At 36.5% G+C, this 19,028-nt stretch overlaps 1 protein-coding gene across 3 annotated transcripts in view; it reads right to left on the reverse strand.

The window, feature by feature from the left end:
- Window positions 1–5,845: 5,845 nt before the first annotated feature.
- Window positions 5,846–19,028, reverse strand: part of CLIC2 (chloride intracellular channel 2) — a 79,435-nt gene continuing 66,252 nt past the window's right edge. For 2 of the 3 annotated variants that reach the window (XM_065538077.2, XM_074029748.1), the window contains 3 exons: window positions 9,563–9,669; window positions 8,780–8,961; window positions 5,846–7,669 (listed from right to left, as the gene is read on the reverse strand). In XM_065538077.2, the coding sequence (XP_065394149.1) occupies window positions 7,508–7,669; window positions 8,780–8,961; window positions 9,563–9,669 (451 nt within the window). In that variant the 3' untranslated portion in view covers window positions 5,846–7,507. The remainder of the gene's footprint in view (window positions 7,670–8,779; window positions 8,962–9,562; window positions 9,670–19,028) is intronic. The other variant, XM_065538075.2, reaches the window with a different exon arrangement.

Here is a 19,028-nt window from a genome sequence, read left to right on the forward strand (position 1 = left end):
CTGATGTATTATGTAGTTGAGTCATCCTGTCCAAGAACCAAAGGAGGCCTTTCCATATGCTTAAGTTTTAATGTGTGCCTTTCAGGAGTGTTTAAGCTTCTTTTTGTATAGGTTTTATATATTTCCTGTTGTTTATTTTTAAATATTTTATCTTCTTTGCTGTTATTGTAAGTGGTGTTTTCTCTACTATACATCCTCTAACTGGTTACATATATATAGTACCATTAGTCTATGTGTCTGTTTTTGTATCAGTACCATGCTGTTTTGGTTGCTGTTGCCTTATAGTATAGTTTGAAGTCTCCGTGATCTTTTAAAAACCCAGACCCCAGTCTAATCCTAACCACTCTAAACATGAGAAAAAATCAGAATAATCCGAATTGAGAGATATTCTACAAAATCATTGACCAGTACTTCTGAAAATAGTCAAGATCATTAAAAATATGGAACATTTGAGAAAGTGTCACAAACCAGAGAAGGCTAAGGAAACACGATGACTAAAAATAATGTGGTACCTAGATGGTGTCCCAGAACAAAGAATTAGGGAAAAAGTAGTTAAATTTGATTAAAGTAGAGACTTTAGTTAATAGTAATGTACCAATGTTGTTTCCTTAGTTTTTACAAATGTGCCAAGATTATATAAGATGTTAACAATAAAAGAAACTGGGTGAGGGGGATACAGAACTCTCTGTACTATCTTTGCAACTTTTTGTAAATGTAAAAATATTACAAAATAAAGTTTATTTTAATAAAAATGATGTGTTTGTGGATTTATGTCAGTATTTGACAGTACCCATTCATTAAGGAATATATTTTGAAAAATGAAATCTGTGAAATCTCATTATAGATCAGCATTAACAGATAAACATTTGAATTGATTTTGAAGATAGGAAACACTAACTTAATGTTTTCCCAAGAAAGAATTGTAGCTTTCTCATTAGTAGACCCATATTATAAAAGATTGTGTTTGATTGTTATTATATTTTGAATTTCATCAATAAGAATTTTGTGGAATTTTAAAACTTTCTTATAGGCATCTACATAATATTCTTAATTTTGTCTCTTGACCCATCAAGTTAAAAATATTATTCTCTATTTCTCTGTAGAAGATTGCCAACTCCTGCAGAGTTGCCAATCCCTAAAGAATGATAAACGTCTCTCAAAAAATAACAAATATATATATATATGCTGGCATGGATGCAGTGAAAAGGGAGGACTTAATACACTATTGGTGGGAATGTAAACTAGTACAATCACTACAGAAGACCGTATGGAGATTTCTCAGAGAACTAAAAGTAGATCTGCCAGTGAGTCCAGTAATCCTGCTACTGGGTATCTACCCAAAGGAAAAGAAGTCACTATATAAAAAGATACCTGCATTTTTATGTTTATCACAGCATAATTTACAATTAAGAAGATGTGGAATCAACCTAAGTTCCTAAGTGTCTATCAGCTGATGAGTAGATAAGGAAAATAGTATATATATATATTATATGTGATATATATATGTGAGATTCTATCTATCTATCTATCTATCTATCTATCTATCTATCTATCTATCTATCATCTATCTATCACCATGGAATACTACTCAGCCATAAAAAAATGAAATAATGTGTTTTGCAACAACTTGGATTAAACTGGAGGCCATTATCCTAAGTGAAGTAACTCAGGAATGGAAAATCAAATACTACATGTTCTCACTTGCAAGTGTGGGCTAAGTGATGGGTATGTAAAGGTTTACACAATGGTATAACGGACATTGGAGTCTCAGAAGTGAGGGAGGGCTGGAGGGGGGTGAAGGATAAAAAATACCAGCTGTTGGGTACAATGCACACTACTCAAGTGACAGATACACTTAAAGCCCAGACTTCACTGCTATACAATTCACCCATGTAACCAAAAACCATTTGTATCCCTAAAGCTATTGAAATATAAATAAATTAATGAGAGATTAAACAGATGACCTACAGAATTGAAGAAAATATTTTCAAACTATCTCATAATGGTCTCATATCTGTAATCTATAAGGAACTTACATGATTCAACAAGCAAAAACCAAATAACCAAATTAAAAAGTGGGCAAACGATATGAACAGACACTTCTCAAAAGAAGACATACGGTTGGGCGCAGTGGCTCATGCCTGTAATCCCAGCACTTTGTGAGGCTAAGGCAAGTAGATCGCGAGGTCAGGAGTTTGAGACCAGCCTGGCCAATATGGTGAAACCCCATCTCTCCTAAAAATACAAAAGTTAGCCGGGCATGGTGGCATGCTCCTATAGTCCCAGCTACTTGGGAGGCTGAGGCAGAAGAATCGCTTGAACCCAGGAAGTGGAGGTTGCAGTGAGCTGAGATTGCACCATTGCACTCCAGCCTGGGTAATAGAGCAAGACTCTGTCTCAAAAAAAAAAAAAAAAAAAAAAAAAAAAAGGATACATATGGCCAACAATCATATGAAAAAAAGCTCAACATCACTGATCATTAGAGAAAAATCAAAACCACAATGAGATACCATCTCACACCAGTCAGAATGGCTATTACTAAAAAGTCAAATAACAGATGCTGGCAAGGCTGTGGAAAAAGGGAATGTTTATACACTGCTGATGGGAATGTAAATTAGTTCAGCCACAGTGGAAAGCAGCTTAAAGATTTATCAAAGAACTAAAACAAGCTACCATTCGACCCAGCAAACCCATTACTGGGTATCTACCCAAAGGAAAATTAATCATTTTACCAAAAAGATACTGCACTTGTATATTCACGATAGTACTATCTACAATAGTAAAGACATGAAATCAACCTAAGTATCCATCAACAGAGGATTGGATAAATAAAATGTGGTACGTATATACCTACATCAAATACTATGCTGCCACAAAAAAGAATGAAATCATGTCCTTTGCAGCAACATGGATGCAGCTGGAGACTGTTATCGTACGTGAATTAACGCAGAAACAGAAAACAAAATACCACATGTTCTCACTTATAAGTGGGAGCTAAATAGTGGGTACACATGGACACAATGAAGGGAACAATAGACACTGGGACCCACTGGAGTGGGCAGGAAGGAAGGGAGGCAAGGGTTGAAAAACTACCTATTGGCTACTATGCTCACTACCTGGTGATGGGATCATTCATACTTAAAAACAGAGCATCATGCATATACCCATGTAACAAACATGCACATGTAACCACTGAATTGAAAATAAAAGTTGAAATTATAAAAAATGGAACCTGAGGCTTAGATTGGTCAAGTCACTTGCCCAATGTTACCACGATTTTAAGCAGATGTTTTGACACCTTCTCTACTAGTGTTTCATCATGTCAAAAGGACAAGAACAAAGTCTCAACATTTTCTGGTTTCCTTCACAACATTACATCACATCTCATTCATAATATGTGTTCGATTAATTTTGCCAGTTAATTAAAAAGTATATGACACTTGAACATTGGGTAATTTTAGAAGTATTCTAGATCAGAATTTGAACATTTCAACAGTAAGGAGAAAGGAATAAACTCACGATGAACACGAATCTTAGTTTCTACTTCTTTTTTTTTTTTCTTTGCCAGCCTTCTGATATTGATTAGAAAGTTTTAATTAGCAGGAACATGGCCACAAAACAAACAATATGATGGTAACAGTGAAGAATAATTCATTGGAGGTACTGTGCTGTAAATAACTGAGAATTGACTACAAAGAAGAAAGTATTTCTTTAAAACCTGTCCTTTGGGATAAGAATTCTCAAATCACTTTGTTTTTCTCGTAAAGATCAGAGGTAAACTGCTATTTTCATCACATATATCAAGGATACAAGCTATCAATGTGGCTTGTCTGTTGATATTGACTTTGATCATGTGTTTTGAGGTAGTGTTTGCCAGGTTTCTCTACTGCAAAGTTACTCATCCCCATACAAACTGTCATACTCTACTCTTTAGAAGCAAGTCATTAAGTACAGCTCATACTCTAAGCTTAAGAACTGAAGCTCCACCAGCTTGAGTGGGAAAGATCTACATACACTATTTGGAAGTCCTCTGTAATGGGAGATTTACCTCTTTTCCTCCATTTATTTATTTAGTCATTTGTTTCCCTATGGACTTATCTATTTTATACTTTGTGTTATAATCTAATACTGCAATACAGACAAACCTCAGCTTATGACCATTTGGCTTACTTACAAATTTTCAAGTTTATGGTGGGTTTATTGGGATGTAATTGCATGGTAAGCTGAGGAGCATCTGGACTTATGGTTTGACTTATGATTTTTTGACTTTATGATGGGTTTGTTGGGGTATTAAATGCCTTTTCAACTTATAATATTTCTAACTTATGATGGGTTTATCAAGTCATAGCCCCATCAGAAGGTGAGGAGTATCTATATCTTATTGCTGGAATTTTTCCAAATTTGGCAATCTTTCAGGATGACTCCTCTATCCCTTTGCCATGCCCTCATCTTTTTTTTTTTTTTTTTTTTAATTCCTTACTTTCTGGTACTATGAGATTCTCCAGGTCCATCTCATATTTCCCCTGTCCTGGTCGTAGAATCAGTTATTTCTCCAAGGAGCTCTAGTTCCTTTTATTGGAGAATGATATTAGAATCCAAGGTCTTAGCACTGGGTGTGCTAGTTGCTACTAGGGTACTATTGCTTCCAGGCCCCCTCAGGACACAGGGCTAGGAAATATACATATGTATACTGCCTCATGTACATACACATGTGTAATTATTTTTGTATCTATTCACTTCTGTCAATATTAAGTTAAACGTGAGTACATACTGATGTCTCTGAATCGAATCCAGTACCACATAGTTCATCCTAGCCTTCTTTTCTTGATTATTTGTACTTCCCACCTATAGATCATTTACTTATTTTTTCAATCTTAGTATACATGTATGGCTGTTTCAGAATTGTCTACACCTATCTCCTTGAGAAACAACTTTGCCAATTAGAGTGTAATGTTTATGTATAGTTTCTTTATATTTTGTTTTATATTTTCCAGAAGAAACACTGTTTCACAAAGTTACTTTGAGACTATATGGTCTTTTAAAGTTTGGTAGAATTTCCCTGTGAAACTCTCTTCTTTGATACTTTTTAAAAAATGTTCTCTGTTTCTTCTATGAAGATTGATCTCTTTAATTTTTATATCTCTAATAAAGTTGTTTGTGGTAATCATTACTTTCCTAGGAAATTATCTCTATTATCTAGATTTTCAAATTTATTTGCATAGAGGTATGCAAAGTAGTCTCTTATAAAGTCTTAAATTTCTTCTAATAGTTATGTCCCCATTCTTTATTTGCATATTTTTGCTTTCTCTGTTTTATTTTGATTAATGTAGCTAGTGGTTTGTCTATATTATCAATCTTTTAAAAAATAAGGATTTTGATTCATTAACTAGGTGTATGCTATTTCGATTCTCTTTTGTTAATTCTTACTTTTTTTGTTAATTTCTTGTGTTCTTTTACTTAATTTGTTGTACTTATTATAAGTTTCTTTTTGTTTTTTGCTGGTGCTCTACCAACATCCCTTTGGACATTTTTTTAAAGTTGTGTTTAAAACACATAGCTTAAAACTCATCATCTTAACTATTTTGAAGCAGAGAGTTGAGAAGTGTTAAGTATATTCACATTGTTGTGCACATTTTAAATATTTTTGTTAGCTCAATATTTAATCAATTTATTTTCAATCTTTTATTTTTACTAATAGCAGTGTTTAGTGTTATAAAATTTCCTCTGATCACTGCTTTATATTTATTCCATGGATTCTGATATGAAGTGTTTACATCATCATTATTTGTTTTAGAGGTACTGTAGTTTTGGTTTATATTTTTCCTTTAAACCAAGAGTTGTTTAATTGAAGGTTTCTAAAATTTATTTTAAAATGTATAATGGGCACATAATTGTACATATATATGGGATACAATGTGGTGTTTCAATGCATGTATACACAGTATCATGAACAAATAGGTGTGATGACCATATCCATCATAATAAACATTTGTTATTTCTTTGTGGTGACAACACTTAAAATCTGCTTTTCTAGCTATCTTGAAATATATGCTACATTATTATTTGCTATAGTCACCCAACTGTGGTGAATACCAAAATTTATTCTTCCTAAGTGTAACTTTATACCCATTGACCAACATCTTTCAGTGCCTCTGCCTTCTTTCTCTGCCCAGCCCCTGGTAACCACGATTCTACCCTCTACTTGTGTGACATCAACTTTTTAAAATTCCACATATGAGTGAGATCATGTGGTGTTTGTCTTTCTGTGCCTGGCTTATTTCATTTAACATTTCAAATGTATTCTATCAATTGTAACTTGCTAGTATATTGCATGTATTCTGAAATATGCTGATGAGAGGATGTATCTCAAAGGTTATCAACATGATTGCATTTCTCTGCCACCTAACCATACACTATACATTTATCTTGACTCTGTGGTTTTCAAGGACAGTACTTTGAACTTGCTCATTGCCTTACTTTTCTTTGAACCTATTAAAACGCTACTTCATTTAAATTTTATCTAAACTCCACCTTTCCACCAAAACCTAAAATAACCACATATTTTCCTTTTTAGATGCTGCACTTATGCTTGTGTTTCTCCTTTGAGGGAGCAGTAGTTTAGTTCAGCTTTTGTTTCCAGATTTGAATGATTTAAGAGTACTTTAACAAGTGAATCTGAATATGTATAGTAATGTAACATTTTAACTTTTGCAGAAAGTTTTATAATTATCTAAAGACTGTTTACCTTATCCTTTTATGGACAACAACAAGACCTTTTGGTCAGTCACATTTCTTATTTTCCTTTTCATTTTTATGAATAAAAGATTCAGTTGACTTTGTTTCTGGTTTTTTAAAATTATGTTTTATTTAATGAGTGCTTCTTCATTTAAAAATAATATAATCTGGTCACAAAGGCTACATTCTCATCTCTGGCCATGAGATGGTCATAGTTCTAGGCGTCAAATGCTGTTCTACGACCAATTGATCTTGATCTCTTCCTAGAGCTGATTTTAAAAATCATTCTTTTAGAATCTGCCTCTCTGATATGCTCACTCTGAATTTGTTATTTGTATCAGAAATAAACTCATGTATATATTAAACTAGCAAAAATGTGGAATTATTTTAGTAATTTGTATGGAAATGTTTCTAAGGAGCAGGGTGAGATTGTACCTCTACTTATGACATTTATAACTGCAGACATCTATTTAGCTTATATGTATGCATTCCAGGAATTCAAGCAAAGGGCAAAAGATCGTGATGCTTTCCATGTCATTCAGGATTGCAGTGGTTTGCCATACAAATAAAGAAAATTAAGTAAAAGTGGGAAGACCTGTAAAATACAGTGGACAGATTGTTTATGGCTAACAGAAAATACAGAGTTCCTTTTCATAAGAGAGTTGGACAGAAGAAACAGTATTTTTCATATTCTTATTTGCAAAAACTTTTCTAATATGTCATTAAGTAAAATCTGATCACAAATACAGCCTTTTCTCCTGTAAGAGCTGTCCTAACTCTTCTGTTTAGCTACACTTGCATAAGTATTTTCAATTTCTTTGTCTTCAGGACACGTGTGGGTAAATTCTTCACGGGCATAGGCATTGTGGAGATAACGCCAGACTCCTGAGAATTCTGCTGGAATGTCAAAGTCACGATATTTCTTGGCAGCAACCTAGAATTTTGCAAAAAAAAAAGAGGAAAAAGAAAGGCATCAGTAATATGTCTACTATGTAGAAATATATCTTAGAAGTCAAGATTATCAAAGGCATCTTATCGACACAAAAAGCACTATAAAATAAACTATGAAGTATACTCGAATCTTGGACTATTTTGATGTTTTGTCTACAAATGTTGACAAAACCATATGCTTACAATCATGTTTATATTGATTCCATATTTAATTATGACTATATTTAGTGGAAGGAAGCACAGAAAATGAGCACATATCCACCACCACTAGACTAAGAGTTTATTTAGAGTCCTGTCTTATTTCTTTACGTATTCTCTGTGTTTGGCATAGGACTCAGAGAGTAAATTCTGCATAAGTCTGTGCAATAAATATTTGTTAAATTTATGATTAATTCATCATAATATGAATAGCCCAAATTGGTTATTCCCTATTATGATCTAGGCACTGTTCTAAGCATTTTACATGCTTTAATTTATTTAATTCTCTTAACAATTCTGTAAAATAGGTAATATTATTATCCTTTATAAAATAAAGACAAGACAGTGGAAAATACCTTCTGATTTAGAAAGAAAGAAACAAGTTTTGGCCGGGCGCGGTGGCTCATGCCTGTAATTCTAGCACTTTGGGAGGTCAAGGCAGGTGGATCACTTGAGCCCAGGAGTTCAAGACCAGCCTGCGCAACATGGTGAAACCCTGTCTCTACAAAAAGTACAAAAAATTAGCCAGGTGTAGTGGCATGCACCTGTAGTCTCAGCTACTCAAGAGGCTGGGGTGGGAAGACTGCTTGAGCCTTGGAGGTGGGGGTTGCAATAAGCCTTGATCATGCCACTGCACTCCAACCTGGGTGACAGAGCAAGATCCTATCTCAAAAAAGAAAAAAAAAAAGAAACAAGTTTTAATACTTCCCAGAAGAGATCATTATGGATTTTCTGTCTAAAGAGAAAAAAGAGATGTAGATACTACACATGATGATGATGATGATGATAATGACAAAGCTATAATATAATAATACTGCACTGGAAGGTCACTGTGCTTTGTGCTGGCAACTGGCAAACCCCTCCCACCCATTCAGCCTGCCCTATAAAGACTTACTTTAATAATGTTCAGCTTGGGTAACAAGCTACAATCAGCCAGTGTTAGCTGATCCCCATCCAAGAATAGTCTTCTGGAAACTGTGGGTTCCTCAGCACTGTCTGGATCAATTTCATCCAGAAGTGGGGTGTTTAAGTAGTCATCCAGACGCTTGAATTCTTTGAGCAGAGATTTTTCAAAATCTGAGGCAATGAAGGACTTGTAAATGTATTGTCTTTTGACTAAATACAGTCTAAATATGCTTTCCTCACATTTAGACACCTCTATCTATACATACTGCTTACACTGGCTCTTCAACATCTAGTTAACTATTTAGAATGCTCAACTACTCACTGATACGACAAAGTAAGATCAAATAGTGAGTGTAAATCTTTTGGGCTTTTCTTAGGGAGGTGCATTGTCAGGAGAGTAAAAGAAAGAAAAGTGATACATGTTATCCAACTCAGAAGAGTTAGAAAGTGAAAGAAAAAACACAGTTCTTGTGACTCAGAGGACAATAAACCTATTTAAGAATGTTCATGGGAAATGGTAGGTGCTACAGTTTAAGAAACCTTAAAGGTACACCGTCTTGCAGTTAGTTCACATCTGGTAATTGCTATATTGAATCTTGAGTTCTAAATCTAATAAAACTTCATGCAAGGGAATTTCAGAGGAGAGAACAGACAATGAGGGGAAGACTAGGCTAGTCCCCCAAATATACTATATATTCAGGAAAATTCTATTTTTGCTGAGTGAGAGTATGAAAAGTGAGGAAAAATGGAGATTTAAAGAAAGGTATCTTACTCTTATTTGCCTCCTTTTGTGTATTCTTAATGTATGCAGAAAACTTGGCAAAGAGGTTACAGCCCACATCAAAAGACTCCTTGTACTTGGGACTCAGGTGAGGGTACCTTAAAAAGAAACACGAGTCAACTATCATTTGCACATAACATGACAGAGACCAGGTGCCCTAGCTTGCACTATACTGAAAATGGAAGTTCTGGAAAATTGCGCTGGAAACTAAACACCCTTAGAAGTCTCTCAGTAGAAGTTTATATTTTTTTCCAATCTCAGAACACTTTAGTTTCTAAAGTTCACAGGGAAATCAGTTGTCTGGAATCCAAAGCTCATTTATCTATTTCGGCTGGGCGCAGTGGCTCACGCCTGTAATCCCAGCACTTTGGGAGGCTGAGGTGGCTGGATCACTTGAGGTCAGGAGTTTGAGACCAGTCTGGCTAACATGGTGAAACCCCGCCTCTACTAAAAACACAAACATTAGCTGGGCGTGGTAGTGGGCGCCTGTAGTCCCAGCTACTCAGGGGGCTGAGGTAGGAGAACTGCTTGAAGTTGGCAGGTGGAGGTTGCAGTGAGCTGAGATCATGCCATTGCACTCCAGCCTGGGGGACAAAAGTGAAACTCAGTCTCAATAAAAAAGAAAAGAAAAAGAAAAATATGATTTCAAATATTGCAACTTATAAAACAAATGATGGAATAAATTGGATGGAGAAAATGGAAAAAAAGTAGCCAAGATATCCTCTCTTAGTAATACAAAGCTCAGTTAGCATAATTAAATAAAATAATGTAATAATATAATTCGCCACACTAACAAATGCAATAAGAAAACCTATATGATAATGACTAGATGTGGAAAAGTATTCAAGAAAAAATCAGCACCTCATGGAGATATCTGTGCTCCCATGTTCACTGCAGCGTTACTCACAAAAGTCAACATATAGAAACAACCTAAGTTCCCATCAATACATGAATGGATATAGAAATTGTGATATATATATGTATACTAGAATATGAATCAGCCTTAAAAATAATGAAATCCTGTCATTTGCAACAACATGGATGAACCTGGATGACATTGTGGTAAGTGAAATAAGCCAGGCACAGAAAGACAAATACTCTATGATCTCACTTACGTGTGGCTTCTTTAAAAGGTCAAATATATAGAAAAAAGAATAGAGCAGTGATTACCACGGACAGTGGGGGGAGGAAATAGGGAGATGTAGGTCGAAGGGTACAAAGTTACAGTTATGTAGAATGAGTAAGTCTAGAGATGTAATGTATAATATGAAGACTAATAATATTGCATACTGAAAATTTGCAAAGGATAGATTTTCGGTGCTCTTACCATATAAAAAGGGTAACTATATGAAGCGATGGATATGTTAATTTGCTTGACTGTAGTAATCATTGCACTATGTATATGTATATCAAGACATCATGTGATATACCTTAAATATATACAATACAAACAAAGGCTAAAACACTCAATTCCTTTTCATAACACAAAAAACTCACTGCAAGCTAGAAGTGGTCAGGTCAAAAACTTAGGTATCTAACCTGATTCCTCTCTTTCCCTCTAACTTGACATTTGATCTATCAGCAACTCTGGTCAGCTTACCTTTCAAAATGTATCCAGAATCTGTCCACCTCCCCTGCCCCTGCCCAGTTCAAAGCCTATATTACTGTAACATCCTCCTGACTATTATCCCTACTCCCATACTTGTCCCTCATACACCTGGAATATTCTCCACCCATAGACAGAGCAATCATGTTAAAATGTAAGTCATATCATGCCTTTCCCCTACTCATTATCCTGCAATGTCCTCATCTCAGAGTTAGAGCCCAAGTACTCATAGTGGTCTACAAGAACCCACATGATATGAGCCACCTTCTTTCCCACCCAATTAACCACCCAGAAGCCAGAGTGATGGCTTTCCCCTACTCAGTACTCTGCAATTGTCTTATCTTATTGAGTCACAGCCTAATTCATTACAGTAGCCTATAAGGACCCACATGATATGATCCCACCTTACCTCTCTTCTCTCATATCCCTCACTCGCTCAATTATGACACAGACTTTCTTGCTATCATTCAAATAGGCCTGGAAAGCTCCTGCCCCAGAGCCTTTTAACTTGGTCTGCCCTTAGATGAGGGAGACATATGCATTTTCTCTCACATATGTGCATGCCTTGCTCCCACTTTTCCTTCAGGTCTTTTTCATGGGTATCTCTTTCTAGTGAAGCCTTTCTCTGGACGCTCAATGTAACACTGCAACGTCACTCCTTTCCATAATATCACTACTTCTCTCTTTTGCTTTATTTTTCTCTTTAGCAGGACAGTTTTAAATTACCTGTGTTATGCCTTCCCCAACCCCAGGCAACACAGTATGGAGAGAGATGCCCTTTCTTTGGGAGAAGAAGAAGTAAGTGAACACCAGACTTTGCCTTAGACCCAAACACTGAGCCCAAAAAGTCTAGCCCTGGACAGGCCATGATTACCCCAGACTTTAGGCTGGTCCCCACAGACTTGGGCACTAGGCCAGCCCTTGTAGCCCCAATGTCCAGGCCATCCCTGCAGATGTAGTCTCCCATCCTTGGGCCAGTAGCCCCAGACTCCAGACTTCCTTCAGCAGCAGGTCATACCTCCAGGCTTGCACCCCTCCAAGACAGCCCCTTCACTTCAGGACAGCCACTGTACCCCCAGATTCAGCTTTCAGGCCCTCTCCATCACAAGACTAGCATGTTTGGACCCCAGTTTAAGGCAAATACCCACAGACCCAGTATCCAGACCAACTCAGCTCCAGGCTGGCCTTCACACTCCCAGGCTTTGAGTCTGTCCCAGTGCCACATTGACACCCATGGACCTCAGCTCCAGGCTGGCCCCCATGGCCTCAGGTACCAGGTCAGCACCCAAAGATTCAGCCTCCAATATAGCCCTTATGGGTACAGACTCCAGGCCATCCCTGGTGGCCCCAGATTTCAGGCTGGCCCATTCAAGCTCAGGCTTCAGGCCCAGACCAGGCTCCAACCCAGCCCAAAAAAGGCTGGCCCACACAGCCCTAGGCTTCAGGTCCAACCCAGTACTAAGCTGGCCTCTTCAACCCCAGACTTTGAGCAACAGTAGCAGAATACACATTATTTTCAAGTGCATACAGAATATTCACCAGGATAGATCATATGTTAGGCCACAAAACAATTCTTAACCACTTAAGAAGATTGAAATTATATCAATTATTTTTTCCAACCACAATGAACATCCTTGTCTTGTTTCTGATCTTAAGGGGAAAAACTTCAGTCCTTCACTATTGAGTACAATGTCAGCTGTGGGTTTTTCTTTTTTGTTGTTGTTTTATTGGGTATTTTATTATGTCAGGAAATGTGCTAAGTGCTATAAATGCATGATCATATTTCATCTGTGCAATGTATTTTTTCATTTCTTTTTTTTATTATACTTTAAGTTCTAGGGTACATGTGCACAACGTGCAGGTTTGTTACATATGTACACATGTGCCATGTTGGTGTGCTGCACCCATTAACTCATCATTTACATTAGGTATATCTCCTAATGCTATCCCTCCCCCTTCACCCCACCCCACAACAGGCCCCCGTGTGTGGTGTTCCCCTTCCTGTGTCCAAGTGTTCTCATTGTTCAATTCCTACCTATGAGTGAGAACATGCAGTGTTTGTTTTTTTGTCCTTGTGATAGTTTGCTGAGAATGATGGTTTCCAGCTGCATTCATGTCCCTACAAAGGACATGAACTCATCCTTTTTTATGGCTGCATAGTATTCCATGGTGTATATGTGCCACATTTTCTTAATCCAGTCTATCATTGATGGACATTTGGGTTGATTCCAAGTCTTTGCTATTGTGAAGAGTGCCGCCATAAACATACATGTGCATGTTTCTTTATAGCAGCATGATTTATAATCCTTTGGGTATATACCCAGTAATGGGATGGCTGGGTCAAATGGTATTTCTAGTTCTAGATCCTTGAGGAATCACCACACTGTCTTCCACAATGGTTGAACTAGTTTACAGTCCCACGAACAGTGTAAAAGTGTTCCTATTTCTGAACAACCTCTCCAGCACCTGTTGTTTCCTGACTTTTTAATGATTGCCATTCTAACTGGTAGGAGATGGTATCTCATTGTAGTTTTGATTTGCATTTCTCTGATGGTGAGTGATGATGAGCATTTTTTCATGTGTCTGTTGGCTGCATAAATGTCTTCTTTTGAGAAGTGTCTGTTCATATCCTTTGCCCACTTTTTGATGGGGTTGTTTGATTTTTTCTTGTAAATTTGTTTGAGTTCTTTGTAGATTCTGGATATTAGCCCTTTGTCAGATGGGTAGATTGTAAAAATTTTCTCTGATTCTGTAGGTTGCCTCTTCACTCTGATGGTAGTTTCTTTTGCTGTGCAGAAGCTCTTTAGTTTAATTAGATCTGGTTTGTCAATTTTGGCTTTTGTTGACATTGCTTTTGGTGTCTTAGTCATGAAGTTCTTGCCCATGCCTATGTTCTGAATGGTATTGCCTAGGCTTTCTTCTAGGGTTTTTATGGTTTTAGGTCTAATATTTAAGTCTTTAATCATCTTGAATTAATTTTTGTATTAATTAATTAATTAGGTGTAAGGAAGGGATCCAGTTTCACCTTTCTACATATGGCTATCCAGTTTTCCTAGCACCATTTATTAAATAGGGAATCCTTTCCCCAAATCTTGTTTTTGTCAGGTTTGTCAAAGATCAGATGGTTGTAGATGTGTGGTATTATTTCTGAGGGCTCTGTTCTGTTCCATTGGTCTATATCTCTGTTTTGGTACCAGTACCATGCTGTTTTGGTTACTGTAGCCTTGTAGTATAGTTTGAAGTCAGGTAGCATGATGCTTCCGGCTTTGTTCTTTTGACTTAGGATTGTCTTGGCAATGCAGGCTTTTCATATATGGCCTTTATCAGATTGTAGAAGCTATTTTCTATTCCTAGTTTGTTAAGTACTTTTATCATGAAACGGTGTTAGAGTTTGTCAAATGCTTTTTTATGCATCAATTGAGATAATCATGTACTTTTTGTCTTTTACTGGTATTATTTATTTCTTCATATGGCTTCACATTTCTGTCTGGTGTCCTCTCATTTCTGTCTAGAGGACTCTCTATAGCATCTTGTAGGGCAGGTCTACTAGCAATAAATTTCCTCAATTTTTGTTCATGTAGAGTGTCTTAATTTCTCCTTTATTTTTGAAGGATCATTTTTGCCAAATAGAGAATTATTGGTTGACAAGTTTTTTTTTCTTTTAGCACTTTAAATATGTCTTCTCTCTGCTTCTGGCCACCATGGTTTCTGATGAGAAATCTTCTGTTAATCTCATTGAAGATCCCTTCTATGTGATGAATTACCTCTTCCTTGATGCTTTTAAAATCCTTTCTTTGGCTTTAGCTTTATATAATTTGATTATAGTGCATCTTGTTGTGGATCAGTTTGAGTTTATTCTACTTGGAGTTCATTGAGTTTCTTGGATGTGTAGAGCAAGTTCCTTCATCAAATTGTCAGCCATTATTTTTTTCAAATATTCTTTCTACCTCTTTCTCCTCATCCCTTCCCTCTGGGACTCTCATTATGTACAGCTTGGTAAATTTGGTGGTGCTCCACAGGTTTCAAGTTCTATTCTTTATCTTCCCTTTCTGCAGACTAAATAATTTCAACTGACCTATTTTTCATTTTGCTGATTTTTTTTTCTCTGTTCAAGTTTGTTGTAGAAAACCTCTAGTAATCTCCGATTTCTTTGAGCAGTGGTTTGCAGTTCTCCTTGTAGAGATCTTTCACCTCCTAGTTAGCTGTATTCTTGGGTATTTTATTCTTTTTGTGGCAATTGTGAATGGTTTTTTTTTTTTCCTGATTTGGCTCTTGGCTTGACTGTTTTTGGTTTATGGGAATGCTAGTGATTTTTGCATATTGATTTTGTATCCCGAGACTTTAGTGAAGATGTTTATCAGCTTAATAAGCTTTTGTGCTGAGACCGCGGCGTTTTCTACATATAGGATCATGTGACCTGCAAACAGGGATACTTTCATTTCCTCTCTTCCTATTTGAATGCTCTTTATTTCTTTCTTTTGCCTGATTGCCCTGGGCAGGCCTTCCAATACTACGTTGAATAGGAGTGGTGGGAAAGGGCATACTTGTCTTGTGCTCATCTTTAAGGGGAATGCTTCCAGCTTTTGCCCATTCAGTATAATGTTGGGTGTAGGATTTTCATATATGGCTCTTATTATTTTGAGGTATGTTTCTTCAATACCTAGTTTATTGAGAGTTTTTTTAAATGAATGGATGCTGAACTTTAACAAAAGCCTTTTCTGCATGTATTGAGGTAGTCATGAGGTTTTTGTCTTTAGTTCTGTTTATGTGACGAATCACATATATTGATTTTTGTATGTTGAACCAACCTTGCATTCCAGGGATAAAGTCTACTTGGCACAAACAAATGGAAAAACATTCCATGCTCATGGATAAGAAGAATCAATGTTGTTAAAATGGCCATACTACCCAAAGCAATTTATAGATCCAATACTATTCCTATTAAGCTCCCATTGAGATTCTTCACAGAACTAGAAAAAACTATTTTAAAATTCATATGGAACCAAAAAAGAGCCCAAATAGCCAAAGCAATTGTAAGCAAAAAGCACAAAGCTGGAGACATCACACTACCTGACTTCAAACTATACTACAGGGTTATAGTAACCAAAATAGCATGGCACTGGTACAAAAACAGGCACAGAGACCAATGAAACAGAAGAGAACCCAGAAATAACACCACATACATAAAACTATCTTATCTTTGACAAACCTGACAGCAACCAACAAGCAATGGGGAAAGGATTCCCTGTTCAATAAATGGTACTGGGATAACAGGCTAGCCATATGCAGATGATTGAAACTGGACCCCTTTCTCACATCATATACAAAAATTAACACAAGATGGATTAAAAACTTAAGTGTACAACCCAAAACTATGAAAACCCTAGAAGACAACATAGGCAATACCATTCAGGACATAGGAATAGGCAAAGATTTCATGACAAAGATGCCAAAAGCAATTGCCCAACTAAAGCAAAAATTGACAAATGGGTTTTAATTAAACAAAAGAGCTTCTACACAGCAAAAGAAACTCAACAGAGTAAACAGACAACCTACAGAATGGGAGAAAGTTTTTCCAAACTACGCATCTGACAAAGGTCTAACATCCAGCATCTATAAGGAACTTAAACAAATTTACAAGAAAAAAATCACATTAAAAAGTGGGCAAAGGATATGCACAGACACTTTTCAAAAGAAGACATACATGCGACAAATAAGCATGTGAAAAAAGTGCATTACTGATCATTGGAGAAATGCAAATCAAAACCACAATGAGATGCCATCTGACACCAGTTAGAATGGGTGTCACTAAAAAGTCAAGAAATAACAGATGCTTGCAAGGTTGTGGAGAAAAGCAAACACTTATACACTGTCGGTGGGAGTGTAAATTAGTTCAACCATTGTGGAAGACAGTATGATGGTTCATCAAAGATCTAAAAACAAATACAGTTTGACCCAGCAATCCCATAACTGGGTATATACTCAAAGGAATACAAATCATTCTATTATAATGACAGAGGCACATGTATGTTCACTGTAGCACTGTTCACAATAGCAAAGACATGGATTCAGCCGAAATGCTCAACAATGATAGACTGGATAAAAGAAAAGGTGGTACATATACACTAGGAAATACTATGCAGCCATAAAACAGAACAAGATCATGTCCTTTGCAGGGACATGGATGGAGCTGGAAGCTGTTATCCTTAGCAAACTAATGCAGAAAGATAAATCCAAATAATAATGCATATTCTCACTTATAAATGGGAGTTAAATGATGAGAAAACACGGACACATAGAGGGGAACTACACATACTGGGTGGGGCCTATCAGAGGGTGGAGAGTGGGAGAAGGGAGAGAATTAGGAAAAATAACTAATGAGTACTAGGCTTAATACCAAAGTGATGAAATAATCTGTGCAACAAACCCTTATGATACAAGTTTACGTATGTAACAAACCTGTACAAATACCCCTGAACTTAAAATAAAATTTAAAAAAAGAAAACTTCTAGTGAACTTTTTGAACATTATTATACTTTTCAGCTTCAGAATTTCTATTTGGCTTATTTTTATAATTTCTATATTTTTATTGATATTCTTTATTTGTTGAGACTTTTTTTCTGGCTTTCTATAGCTTTTAAAATATAGTCAAGACAGTTGATTGACGAGTTGATGGGTGCAGCACACCAACATGGCACAAGTATACATATGTAACAAACCTGCACGTTATGCACATGTACCCTACAACTTAAAGTATAATTAAAAAAAAAAAAAGTCGTTGTCTATTAATTCACATGTCCGTGTCTCCTCAGGGACAATTTCTATTAATTTATTTTTCCCCTTGAGAATGGGCCATACTTTCTTGTTTCCTCACATGCCTCAGTTTTTTTTCTTGAAAACCAGATGTTTTGAATGTTATAATGTAGAAACTCTGGAAATCTGATTGATTCTCCCACTCCCCTGTCTTATTGTTGCTGCTTATTGTGGTTGTTGTTGGTTTAGTGCATTTTCTTAACTAATTTTGTAAAGCCTATATTTTTTTTGGTATGTGTGGCCTCTGAAATCTTTATTCCATCAGCTTTAGTCAGCTATCGATTTTACAGAGATTTTATTAAACTACTGGAAGCAAAACAAAGAAACAAACTATGAAAAGAAAAAGCTTTCTTAGTTTTTTAAAAAATTATTATTATACTTTAAGTTCTAGGGTACAAGTGCATAACTTGCAGGTTTGTTACATATGTATACTTGTGCCATGTTGGCGTGCTGCACCCATCAACTCGTCAGCACCCATCAACTCGTCATTTACCTCAGGTATAACTCCCAATGCAATCCCTCCCCCCCACCCCCATGATAGGCCCCGGTGTATGATGTTCCCCTTCCCGAGTCCAAGTGATCTCATTGTTCAGTTCCCACCTATGAGTGAGAACATGCGGTGTTTGGTTTTCTGTCCTTACGATAGTTTGCTGAGAATGATGGTTTCCAGCTGCATCCATGTCTCTACAAAGGACACAAACTCATCCTTTTTTATGTTTTTGAGGGTTGGTTCTGTGTTGGGGCTCTCCTTCATTGCTTAGCTACACAGTTTAAAGTTCTGCCTTAGCCTTCATTTTCTGCTTGTGCGGTACCTGAAGTTTAGCCAGAATCAAGAGCCTAGGATCTTGTCAGTTCTTTTGTGAGCACACATCTAGAAATGGGTCCATGCATAGTCTTCTATAGTCCTCAGAATACATAAAACGTTTTGAAGCCATTATTTCCCTAAGCATCCCCCAAGTATCCCAGCCTCTTTCTTCCTGGGATTTTTTTTTTTTTTTAAATTGAGATGGAGTTTTGCTTTTGTTGTCCATGCCCAGG

Source organism: Macaca fascicularis, chromosome X (genome assembly GCF_037993035.2).
Source record: "Macaca fascicularis isolate 582-1 chromosome X, T2T-MFA8v1.1".
NCBI classification, from domain to species: domain Eukaryota; kingdom Metazoa; phylum Chordata; class Mammalia; order Primates; family Cercopithecidae; genus Macaca; species Macaca fascicularis.